This window comes from Alternaria triticimaculans (genome assembly GCF_023758025.1).
Source record: "Alternaria triticimaculans strain BMP 0046 chromosome Unknown scaffold_6, whole genome shotgun sequence".
In the NCBI taxonomy this organism is placed as follows: Eukaryota; Fungi; Ascomycota; class Dothideomycetes; order Pleosporales; family Pleosporaceae; genus Alternaria; species Alternaria triticimaculans.
In genome coordinates, this window is record NW_026055963.1 from 85,724 (window position 1) to 98,097 (window position 12,374).

Consider the following 12,374-nt stretch of genomic DNA (forward strand, 5'->3'; position numbering starts at 1 on the left):
CATATAGAAGTTACTATAGCCAGCGTCTAGGGTCCACCAACAGCATAAGGAGTAAACTTATAGCAACCACCCACATCAGCATCCCCAGCAATCCTCCAATAAACACCACAATCATAACTCGTCGTTCCCCTCGCAGCCACACAAGACAACGGACACGTCCCATCAGCAGCATTGTAGGTAACCTGGCAAACCGTTTCCTGCAGCCCAACATCGTTTCGTCCAAACAGGACGTACGCTTCACTCGCGCCTACATTGGGATTGGTCTTGCCGATGGAGCCGGCGTAGGGCCCGTTCAGGACCTGCAGCTTGTTGTTGTCGACGGTGGTGAACTGGAGGACGGGGCTCAGGCCTCGAGAGTTGCCGACGGTGTTGGGGACGTTGCGGCTGGCGTCTGCGATGGGGTTTCCGCTGTTGTCGCCGCCGATGGCGTAGACGGTGAAGGTGGGGATCGCGATGACTTGTTGGGTGCCTGTGATGATGGTCGTGCGCTCTGTGACTGTGGAGGTCTCAGTCGCGGTATTTGTGATGGTGTTTGTGACGGTCGCGGTGTCGGTGTTGGTTGCGGTTGCGAGGATAGTCAGGGGTACCTGTTGGAGGAGGTGTTGGTTAGCAACGAGTTATGTGGGTTGGTAGAGTTGCTAGCGACTTACTGTGACTGAAGTTGTGATGGTGGTGGGAAGGCTCAAAGTTGTCGTGGTAGTCGTGCTAGAGGTAGGCACCGCAAGACATTTGCATGCCGAAGAAAGAGCTTGGCCTTCGATGTAGTTGTTAAAGCATGAAGGCTTCTTCGGGGGAACATAAGCGCCCCTCTTCTGTACAGCTCCTGGGGATGCGCATGCAGTAATTGAAGAGTATGCGACTGTGTTGATGGTTTCGGTCGTTGTCGTCGTCTCGGTGATCGTGGCAGACGTCGTTGCAGTGGCGGTATCAGTTGCTGTAATTGTGTTGGTTGCGTCGGTGGTCGTGATCGATCCCGAAGTGATCGTTGCAGTTGCCGTAATGGTCCTGTTTGTTGTGAGCGAAAGATCATGCCGGTGGAGATGGACGTAGTGTTAACGTACGCAGTGAAGGAAGTCACCGTAGAAGTCTTTGTGACTACAGGGATCTTGAGGTAAGAAGAACAGAAGCTCGTGGCTTGGGGTTGTTGCTTTGCAACAGTGACCAGACCACCAACAATGTCGCAGAACAACTGCGCCACGATCTTGCCAGCAGGCTCAGGAGCTGGATTCCGAGGGACGGATAGAGCGCCAGTGGGAATGGCGAGGCCCAGGGCAAGTCCGGCCACGTTGTTGAAGCGCATGGTGAAAGTGTACAAGTGTTGGAGGCTCAATCGATGGAGGAGATGCTGCAGGATGTGCTCTGGTGAAAACAACAAGACGCTGCCCGACAGCGTCTTATATACATCTTGTAAGGCAAGACTGTTCCCTCCTCGCCCTCTCGCGTCGCTCTAGAACTCAGTCCCTTCGGCACCTTGAGGTCGGTGGAAGCGACGCTATCGGTTTGTTGCAGTGTAAAAATGAGGAGCTGAACTCTAGCTGCACGATCTCGACAGCCACATTTCTCCTCCTCTTCCTCGTCGAGTTAGAACTTCAAGCCACAAAAGTTTGGTCGTGGCCAGAAACAGGAAGAACTGAGCTGTAGGACGACGGTGAAGAATTGTTCAGCCAGCCTCCGACGAGTCTCTAGCTCTGAAGAGCACCCTGCTCTCGCTGGATCTGGAAGCATGTCTGCAGAGCCTCTAGGCGATGTCGGATTCCAAGTCCCCGTGAGTAAGTAAGCCTGAGAATGCTCGACCTGGTAAGCCTAGAGGCATTGCTTGTGGCCTGGAAAGGCATAGTCTAATCCGATCCTGGGGAAGGACGCCTATCTAGAACGCTCTATGTGGCCATGATCAACGGAGAAGCCTGACAATCCTGGAATCTGACCTATGATGTTGCGACTGTATCTTGAACCTTTCGAGGCTGTTGGCACAAAATAGTACTAGCGGCATCGCTTCGCCTGGCGCGGTCTGAGTGTTTCCCTTCAATCTGGGGATAAAGCCACGCTAAGAAACGGACCGAAGCTTATTTTACCCTGTGGCAGCTCGCCCGCACTGTTTGTCTTTACTCTTCCCCGGAGAATTCCAGCGCCCACGTTGTGCTCTAGATCTCGGAGCTCCCGTCATGCCAGGGTCGAAGGGAAGCACATGATTTGAGGTCTGCAGTTGAAGGTCTCGAATCTGCTTCATCGTCAAGGGCGCCCCTGCCATGACCCTTGCCTGATCAACTGCCTGCCGTTCGGAAGCATGTAATCCGTGCTGTACTATCCGTGTTCAGCGTGGGAAGCGGAGTACACTCCTACGATGCCGAATACCTGGATTGGATCGTCCCATCTTCGCACGCCTTGCGGTGATCATAGGTAGATCTGGCGAAGTAATATCTGAATCGTAGACCAGAACCTTCGCACGCACCGCGTGGTGATCGAAGGAAGGTATGACGCGGATGATAGTTTTGAAGATCCGCAGTACCCAAGCGAGTGTAATCTTTCAACACCCAAGCGGACGACCGCCCGGTGTCGAGCTCTGGTTGCGCAATAAAGACAAGTCCGTGCCTTTGGCTCACCTCACAGCTTGGAAGTCTCATGGTCGTCAGCAGATTGTGCGTCGGTGAAGAGACAGACGAGCAGTCTTGAGCCATTTTGCAGAAGCCTAGTCGTGATACTGCGGCGCGGTAGAAGCTGTGATATTGAAAATGCTGCGAATTGACGTATGGCTTGCTCCGGAATCGAATGTTGTAGAATGTCTCCCATCCCGAAGAGTTGGGTGGTGACCAGCGTTTTGGTGAGATATGTCGCTTACTGCGGCGATCGCATCCTGTTCGGACGAAACCTTACGGGTCGCTTCTTCTGGCTTCCGCGCTCGAACCTGGAAATCTTTCTCGCGATCAACTTTGGTCGTGTATGTTAGGACTTGAACTTTCAGTGACGGTGATCTGCGGGGCTCTCTAGTAGTTGGCCTTTCGCCAACGTTGACATGCTCGACGCGGACCTTGTTGCGTTCATCTCAGACGAGAAATAAGGAAAGAAGGCGCCATTCACCTCATCTCCAGCTTCCTCGAGCCTGCGGTCCCCCACTACTCCTCAGTAGCATAATTCCCACACCCACCGCCATGGCACCAAGGAAAACCCACTGCGGAACAACGATATCCGTATCTCTCCGCTGGTACCTTCGTGCTTTCTCTGCATACATCTTCTTCCTCAGCGCGCGCTCTTCTTCATCCGCTTCAACATCCTTCGTCTTCTTTTCCTTCATCTGTTCCCCAACCAGGCCGTCGCCCTTCTTTCTTTGTACGTCCTTCAAATAATCATGAATAATGGGGTCGTCCTCTTCACTCAAATCCACAAACTCCCTCTCTTTCATCTCCACACCCTGGTCAAGTGGACTTGCTACATTGAGGCCACCTACGATCCCCTCTTTCGCCGTCAACTTCTTCTTATCGACGAGCACATCGTCTGGTAGCCACTCTTTCAGGGTGTCTTCGGGTAACGTCCGGAACATAAGACACATCCACATCTCCAGCACATTCATCACGAGTTCCGGGTGATCCATACCCGGTACTGCATTGCCATATCCACCCGAAGGAAGCACAGCTAGTACACCGAAAACGTTGTAGATACTCCACTCCAGCGCATAGTAATGTAGACTCGGATGATCTCTTCTGTACCTGAAATTTAAATGCTGCGCCACTCTCACCCGCAGATTACTACTCTGGCCCACGTAAATCCTCAATCTTTTGTCGACGCCTAAAATGCCGTTGAGGTAGATGGCCCGGCCTTCATGACGCAAATCCCCACCGAGATGCTTCAGGGCGTCTAGAGAAAGGCGGGAGGAGAGGATATGCCAGAGTTGAGGACGGATCAGGGAGTAGATTGATTGAGTGAGGGTGGGGATGCTGTGGTGAGAGATCCAAGGGGCGTATTTGTGGTAAGGGTGGGGTTTGTCGTTATCGTTAGAGGAGGCTGGGAGCCGAGAGAGGCGTGTGAGGAGGTGCGTGAGAATTGCTCGCGCTTCGAGTTGCACCGGAGTAAAGGTCGTCTGGCTGGCACGATTAGATGGTGTTGGTGTTGTTGGTGTGCTTGACATCGCAGCAGCTGGAGACATTTGACGACGTGATGGCGTCGTATGAATAGGAGAGGAAGCCGGTTGCTGGTAAACTTCCGCTGTCGCCATGATTTATATCTCTTCCCAAGGTTCGTAGAACGAGAGTTGTTGGTCGCGATTGGATGATGTCTGTGAGGAGTTAGGCAGCTGTCCTGTACAAGGCTAGCGTCAAGGCACCAATGTGCAGGTGCGACGAAGCTCGGAAGACAGATACAAGCTCAGTACGAGACAGCCGCAGCGGAAGTCGTCCCTTACGGAAGATGACGAACTATATCGGGATGCGCAATGTAGTTGTGAAGTGGAACAGCGTAGGTATGTAGGTCTAGATGTCAGCTCCACCTGGGCGATGAGGCTGAAGCTAGCGCCCTTTGCACATACCGTATCAGGCAACTTCTGGGAAAACCGTCGATAACGGCATCTCTTGAGCATAGCGCCTTAACCACTCGGCCATGACGAATCGCATGCATGATCCTGTGTTCCTGTCGTAATCATTCGCCGGCCCTGGAACGAATTTCATATGGGTTAATCTGAACAAGGCTTCTGCTCGGTCTTGCAGTCTTTCTGGTATGTTCATCTCATAAGTGTAATATGTGGGGTGCTGGCATGGTCCACAGTCTTCAGTAGCTACGTCGCATGTCACTTTACGTACTGAGCGAGGCCATTGGAAAAGACTTGTTGCAATTCACGTAAAGCTTTGGCAAGGCGACGATTCTTATAATCAATTGAAGGCTACGCTCATGTTACACCTATACATCACACTATGCCCTCGTGCCATGCTCTTACATCAATATAGTTCGTAAGTAAACTGGTAACACCCGTATTCAGTACACCACGGCCCGTCGTCTTCATATGGTGGCCACTGGTCGGTCCTGAATTTGAGGCCGAGACGTACGGGGTATTGCAAGAAAGTCCCAGGCTCTGCTTTGTCTTTTATAGAGATGTTCTACTCCTCGATCGTCTTGACGCATTCCCATCCGCCGCTGAGCCTCTCCTTCCATAGACTGACCCTGTTGTCGCCGGTGCTGACTGCGAGCGCATTGCCGCTGAGACTCCAGCTCACGCGCCACGCGGCAGCGTCGACGTCAAGCTGGGTGCGCTTCCACTCGCGCAGATCTGATGATGTCCAGATAATGACAGTCTTGTCCTGGGATGCGGAGGCGATGTACGATTTGGAGAGAACGGTAGGGGACCACGCGACGTCGCGTACCCAATCTGCATGACCACCACTAGTGAATGTTGTTAGCCAATGACCCATATCGTCGATTCGCGATCATGACTTACAGCGGAGTCGCATTCCAGCTGCCGCTCTCGGGGCTGAACTCCCAGATCTTGACCTGGCAGTCGGTTCCGCCGGTGACTAGCCTCTTCGCAGCGCCTGCCTGGTTTCCGCTTGCGCTGATGACCTGTCCTGGCGCATAGGCAGGTGCCCAAGAAACACTGTTTACGCCGTTACCGTGAGCAGGGAAGGTCTGATGTGTCCAGTTGTTGTCCTTGAATTCGAGCACCGAGACGTTGCCGTCGGATGATGCGCAGGCAAGGAGGCAGCCTGCCTCGTGAGGAGCCCATGCGACCATGTTGACCGACTGTGTGTGTAGGGCGACCTCGTATATCTTCTGCCAGCTGCCAGACTGCTCGCGCCAGATGAGGACCTTGCCGTCATACGAGGAGGAGGCGAGGATGTTTCCGTATTTGGGGTGTGCCCATGCTACGCTCCAAACGGCGCCCTCATGTCTGTGAACGTCAGCGTCGAGTGCCGCAGGAGCATGACTTCTTCGGGATTGACCTACCCTCTCAGGGTCTCAACCAGTGTATGTTTCTCGCCCTCAACCTCGAAGATCTTGATGGTCTTGTCCGAAGAACACGTCGCGAGCCGCCCGCCATAGTAATCCAGTACGGCGTCATGCTGTACCTCGTTAGAATCGGTCGGGGGTGGGTCGTTGTCGCCCATTGCGCTGGCTGGTGGTGTTGTACGAATGTGGGGTGAAGATAGAGGCGGATGTTTATAGAGAACGTACAATCATGTCATCGTGGCCGGAGTTCGCTATAACGTTGGCCTACAGCGGCAGTCGCAAGTTAGCGGACACGATCAGGTTGGGCGCGTTGGTGGGGAAGTGCTTGCCATTTTTGTTGTAGATCAGCTGCGATAGATGGTGGTGAATGAAATGGAGGTCGAGGCGGTATTTGAAGGCGGCGAGAGAATTGTGTAGGCAGAAGTATGAGCAGGCGCGTCCAGACGTGTCCACAGCTACACAGTGCCCCAAAGTTGGTTGATGCTGCTGTGGCCTCAGTGCAGGGGTCTTGATGAGATAAGATTAGATCGAATCCCAATGACGCGCTAGCACACGCAATACCACCTGGGTAATGGACCACCTCTACCTGAGCCTCACATGCAACCACTATTTCCACCACTTCCACTCATCACTCATCATGGCTTATTCTTCCCCACGTCACTCACAAAACTTCTACCAGTACGATGCATCAACCCCACCACCGCCCCCACCAAAGCCAGGACGGTCAAGTGGGAATGCAACTCCATCACAAGGACCTCCATTACCCCCACCCCCGCCAGGTCAATCATCGTATTCGGGAAATCAACAACAGAGTTCGTATTCACAACAGCAGTACTCGCAGACAGGTCCCGAGCAACTGACAGTCCAACCGCCTGACGATGGCTGGCTGCCTGATGTGCTCAAGGACAAACCGTATGCCAACCCTGCATCCTTGCTAAGCCAACTACTAAGGTACGAGTAGGACCAAAGACTTGCATCATGTGCTTCAGACGCCAGAATTGCAAAATGCTATAATTCACAATCCTGAGACAACACACCCATCATTACCTGCATCGATTGCGCCTCTGCAGGCGCTTCTCGCACAGAATGTAGGGTTGGCAGAGTCACTCAAACAGCTGGAAGCACATGTCCAGCACCAACGAGATAGCACACAGTCGCGTTTATTGTCACTTAAGGCTTTGGAGCGTCAGTGGAAGGCAAAGCAGGCTGAGCAAGATGAGGCACTGCGAGAGTTCAGTCCACCAGCACTCTATCAGAGGCTGAGTGCTTCAGTAGGCGAGCAAGAGGCGTTATGTCGAGGACTAGAAGAAAGCTTCCTCGAAGGCGAAGGTTTCGGTGGTGGGGATGCCGTGGCTAGCGACCGCGAAGTGACGGACTTTGTGAGGCGCTTGAGGGAGGGCCGAAAGATCGCCTACCTTCGAGGAGAGCGCAAGGAGCGATGGGATGAAGGCCGTGTCGGCGGCTGGCGATGAGCGCTCCACCTTGAAGTAATTATAAATACTAATATCAGACCACGCACGCAACGTCGCAGTATGTGTGGAGATGTCAAATTGCCATGGCATGATAGTCATGCGGCGTCGGCAGTCGGGAGCATGCCTGAGAGTCAAGGCATCAGCACATGCGATTCAGGCGGCGAGATATGCAGCCGGCTGTGAATCTAAGATTGCATCTCAGGGGCCTCGTCACCTCCATAAGAAGGATCCTCGCCGTTAGCATAGGCCGAAAGGCTGGACTGGTCGTCATGAGTCGTCGTCGTGAGCACTGTCGTCGTTCGCGGCAGGCGAATATCAGCCACATCCCAGTACAGCTGCCCCTTAGCGTGCTGGCTTCCTCATTTGGATACATCCGTGGTTGTCGGAAAATTGCGCGATGCCAAAATAAAGGTCGCATGCAATCCACTGCAAGCCACCCGTTGCGGGTGTCACATGGCAGGGTTGCAGTCGCTATGCACATGGTGACGGCTGGGATCGAGTCTTGGTGGTTCAGCGCCTCATGGAGTGTTTCACGTCGCAGGCAAAGGCGCCTCCGCACGTCACCTGGGCAGCCAGCGTCAACGTCAACTCGACCGGAGCGCGCGACTCTGAGATATCAACACCCACTTTGCAATTGAGCGTATCCCCGAATCACACTCCGCAACCCACTCCCCACGACGACAGACGAGGCGCCCTCTTGAGCCTCCCCTTAGTCTGCGGCGCCCATTGGCTGGGTAAAAAGTGTACCTGCAGCCATCCTAACCCTAAAAAGCCCCCTGGCGCGGCTCGCTCCACCTCGAGCAGCGCGAACCGCCCATCACGGTCAGGTAGAGCGCCCGAATCGACCAATTCGAGCGCTGCGATCGGCTCAAAGGCCCCTGGGCGCCCCCTTCGCCGGCAGCTGTACCTGGCGAGCTAGGCGGGTCCCCTTTACGAAGAAGCGACTTTTGGCAGACTCTCCACCTCCCTCTGCGCCCATCATTTGTGCACGCCATGTCTATCGCGGGGGGATAATACGAGAATATGCAAGCCGTCCAAGCGTCCCCCGAGGGCGCACATGCTCCCAACGCCTTTGCCTCGCCGCCTCGCCAAAAGGGCTCGTCCTTGGCCTCGATTGCCATCTCGTCCTTTGCTGCTTTTCGGTCCCAGTCCTCGCAACCTGTGCCTGTCGCCGTCCTCCAGTCCCCGGTCCGCAGAAAGCCCCTTCCCGCGAATTCCCCCGTAGTTGGTCGCTTTACTGTCGATCAACAATCTAACATCCCATCTGCTGCTGCACCTGATAAGAGCGTTGATCTCGCTGCTCAAAGAGGACGCGCCCCCGACACCGTGCTGTCGCCGCCAGTCACTGACGAAGACCTCTTCCTGCCCCGGAACCTCGACGAGTGAGTGCCCGATGCGCGCTTTCCTTTTTCATCGCGCCTTCCTTTCATCGACCCTTCGCTAACAACACCACCAGCAACCCACATGGAAGGACCCCTCTGACGGCAACCGCACCCCGCCAATTCTCCGAACGTGATCGTGGGAGCTCGCTCTTCGTCGCAACGCGAGAACCCCCGACCGCCCCAACCGTACCGTCTGCCGCGCGGCATGATCGATCGGCCAGCGGCATCCAACTCCAACGACAGAGCAAGACCGAGGCGCTGAAGGCCTTTGGCATCCGGGGAGCACACGCCCGATCCCCTACCATGCCGAACATGCCAGTGTATAACAACGCATCGCAACCGCCGCCAGACCTCAAACTCGACTTGAACGGTGTCACGGAAGATTTCATGGACGACTACAACTACGGTCCCGAGGACCCTTCACTTACCCGCCAAAACACAAAACCCAAATCACCCAGCGGAGGAGGATTCACCTCCTTCTTTGGTTGGAACTCGCGTCCCCAAAACGAGCCCGCGTCGCCAGCCACCGCCTTCTCAGAACACTCATCACCCGACTCTCCACGCTACAGACAACCCGGCATGGGCTCCAAGTCAAAACCCAACGGCCTAGACATTCCGGCCGCCAATTCGCTCGGCTCGTACTTTACTGTCCCCGGAACTCCACTTCTATCATCATCGCCCCAGATGAACGCTCACGTAGAAGAGCTGGAGCGCGAGTTGCGCGAGGTCAGCTCCGAGCTTGCTGCCTCGATACAAAGAGAGATGGAGCTAGAAGACGAGGTCGAGCGGTGGAAGGCAGAGAGCTCCACTGCCATGTCTGACAATCGTAGGACGAGCGACTACTACTCGGATTCTGGCACAAGCTCTATCCGCTTCCCAATCAGCGATCCCGAGAGCAAGCTCGAAGAGGTCGAGATGCAACGAAGGAAGGCAGAACAGGCGCGTGCAACAATAAAAATGCAGATGGCAGAACGCTTACAAGATGAGCTGCGACGCCGAAGAGATCTAGAGGAGCAAGTGCAACAACTCGAAGACCAGGTTGGCGACAAGTCAAGGGCAGGCTCAGTCGTTGAGACACCCAAGGTCAAAGAGCTCTCCATGTCGCTCGAGGATGCGAAGAGGCGCTTGGCTGAGGAAAGGCAGGTCAAGGAAAACTTCGAAGACCTCCTTACAGCACTACGCGATGAATTGGAGAAGCATCGCAACGAGGCCGACAACCTGCGCGACGAAGTGGTACCCCAACTCCGGGCGCGGCTTGAAGTGCTTGAAGGAGATGCTGCCGACACAGAAAAGCTCGTGTACGAAACTACTCGTATGCAACAGGAGATCCAACAACTTAAATCCGAGAACGAGTCGCTTGTTAAGCAAAGGATGATGCAACAACAAGCACCACAACAGTCCCGGGTCCAGTCTATTCAAGAGGAAGGAGATCTCGGCCCTTTACCTAATCTACGAGTCGGTCTAACCCGCTCGAACTCGCTAGCCCGTAGCTCCGCTGGCCTCAACTCGAAACGAGGCTCATTATCACGTTCTAACTCCGTCAAGGACAGATCGGGGGATGTATCACCAGTCGGTGCACCGACGGTCAGCAACCCTATGAAGGAGCTGGAAGAGCAACGGGATGCACTCCACAAGGCATTAAAACACATCTTGCAACGGCAAGAGCTGCAGCAGAAGGAATTCGCGCGCCGCATCAAAGAGGTAGAGGCTGAGAGGGACGCTGCTCTGAACCTCACTCCTCGCCGGACTGCGTTCCACAAAGAGGTTACAGTCCTCAGACAGGAAGTCAACTCTTTACGCCGCCGAGCCGACGAAGCACTTGAACAGAAGTGGCAATGCGAGAAGGGTCTTGGTGGACTGCGAATGGACCTGGATCGTGCACAGCAAGAAACTGGTTCCCTTCGCGAGCTGCTCAGAGAACACGACATCTCGATACCCGAGATCCGGATAGAAAACGAACCTTTGGCCTTGGACAAGGCCTACAACGAGCTACGAACTACTCATGCCCTCTCGCTTGCTCGCGTCAAGCAACTTGAGTCGAGCGACGGAGATGCACTCGGCGCTGCCGGTGCCGAAGCTGAACGAACTCTGGACCTCTTGAAACAGAGCATTTCTGATGCAGAGGCAGAGCGCGATTATGCGCAGAACGAAGCCGAGCAGTACCGCAAACAGGCTCGTGCCCTTCAACAGTCCGAGATCGAACACTTGGGCAGAGAACAAGAGCTTAGCAAGGAGCTGTTTGCTGCAGCCACCCGCATGGACGAGCTCTCTGCTAAGATCCAGCAGCAACTCACTGCCAACAGCGCTCTGCGCAAACGTCTTACTGACGCGATCATGCGCGGAGAACAGGACCAACGCAGGTCAACAGAGCAAATCATCCAGCTGGAGAAGAGGCTCAAGGCAGCAGAAGACAAGGTCATGCTCGCCCAACAGTCTTCAGAAGACGCTGTCGCGCGCCACGAAGACGAGGTTCAGGCTATCAAGGAAAGCCACACCAACCACCTGCGCCGTGTCAAGTCCGGACTCCTCAGTCCTTCGGCGTTCTCTCCCAGGCTTCCATCGTCCCCTGTCTTCTCGCAACGGTCTCCTCGTCTTGACGTAACTTCAAGTGGACCCGCCATGAGCCTAGCTGAAGCCACCAAGACGGAGTCGCTTGAGAAGCGCGTAGAGGAGCTCGAGAGGGCTCTTCGCGATGCCGATCACGAGATGGAGGAAGTCGTTGGCCGCATGAACACTGCTCAGATGGAGGTCGCTGACCTGCAATTCGAGAGGTATGTCAATCCGACACAACGAATAACGAGTGTGTGCTAACATGTTTCTAGGGACGAGGCTATGAGGCAGACACGCAAACTGCAAGCCGAGATCGTCGCCGAGCGCGAAAAGGTCAAGGCTCTAATGGCCACCACCGCATAATGATCGTACCGACACCCGCTGGACTCAACAGCTATACATAATACCTTCTCTTCGACAAAATCCTCGATACCACCGTATCGTCTTTGGGACATCCTTTTTACATCTTCGGCGTTTTACCCAGCTCCCGCATTTACATGGGCCTCACGATCCTACGCATACTACACTTTTACTTTCACCCTTCAATATTGTCTTAGTATACTTTTCCGGTCCCCAACCGACCGGAACCCACTTTTTTTTTTTGACAGACACAACTTTTTTGGTCGTCAATGTTCTATACCCGTCGATGGTACACAGCGTTTTCTCAGCGCTACACAAACCTTTGCATGGCGGACTTTGTTGAGATCTCGGCGGCTTCTGCCTGCTCGTTCTTTTGGATTGCGCATGTAACGCTCGCTTAGCGAATTGCCGATGGTAATTGTACTGTAATGGTATAATGGATGATGGTTGGACGTGTTACATCACTTGCGAACTATTGAATGACAACGTGCTTGTACCTCTGAATCTGTTATAACCGATGTTGCACTGTCACGTTGATGTCGCTTAACCACGCTGCTTTTTCGTGTGGCTGCCTTTGTTTTGTGTAACGTGGTCCTCTTTGGGCTGGAGGTTCACTATCGATAGCTTGATGATAGGTTCGTTATTTCGAGTCCTGGGGTACAGTAACGGCGTGACAGGCTGT

At 54.3% G+C, this 12,374-nt stretch overlaps 5 protein-coding genes across 5 annotated transcripts; 2 read left to right on the plus strand and 3 right to left on the minus strand.

Moving 5' to 3' along the window:
- Positions 1-26: 26 nt before the first annotated feature.
- On the minus strand, positions 27-1,300 carry J4E78_004941 (uncharacterized protein; the record flags this gene model as incomplete). Its single annotated transcript, XM_049365565.1, has 3 exons — positions 27-587; positions 651-681; positions 1,062-1,300. 3 exons carry the CDS (start codon positions 1,298-1,300, stop codon positions 27-29), a joined length of 831 nt encoding a protein of 276 aa, XP_049222280.1.
- A 1,776-nt stretch (positions 1,301-3,076) lies between these two features.
- J4E78_004942 (uncharacterized protein) lies at positions 3,077-3,586 on the minus strand (the record flags this gene model as incomplete). The annotated part of the gene is made up of 1 exon (XM_049365566.1): positions 3,077-3,586. One exon carries the CDS (start codon positions 3,584-3,586, stop codon positions 3,077-3,079), a length of 510 nt encoding a protein of 169 aa, XP_049222281.1.
- Positions 3,587-5,081: 1,495 nt separating this feature from the next.
- Positions 5,082-6,159, minus strand: SEC13 (GTPase-activating protein S13; the record flags this gene model as incomplete). Its single annotated transcript, XM_049365567.1, has 4 exons — positions 5,082-5,364; positions 5,420-5,869; positions 5,926-6,041; positions 6,154-6,159. 4 exons carry the CDS (start codon positions 6,157-6,159, stop codon positions 5,082-5,084), a joined length of 855 nt encoding a protein of 284 aa, XP_049222282.1.
- A 406-nt stretch (positions 6,160-6,565) lies between these two features.
- Positions 6,566-7,400, plus strand: J4E78_004944 (uncharacterized protein; the record flags this gene model as incomplete). Its single annotated transcript, XM_049365568.1, has 2 exons — positions 6,566-6,840; positions 6,890-7,400. The coding sequence occupies 2 exons, from the start codon at positions 6,566-6,568 to the stop codon at positions 7,398-7,400; spliced, it is 786 nt and encodes a 261-aa protein (XP_049222283.1).
- Positions 7,401-8,423: 1,023 nt separating this feature from the next.
- On the plus strand, positions 8,424-11,695 carry J4E78_004945 (uncharacterized protein; the record flags this gene model as incomplete). Its single annotated transcript, XM_049365569.1, has 3 exons — positions 8,424-8,782; positions 8,857-11,553; positions 11,605-11,695. 3 exons carry the CDS (start codon positions 8,424-8,426, stop codon positions 11,693-11,695), a joined length of 3,147 nt encoding a protein of 1,048 aa, XP_049222284.1.
- Positions 11,696-12,374: the final 679 nt, after the last annotated feature.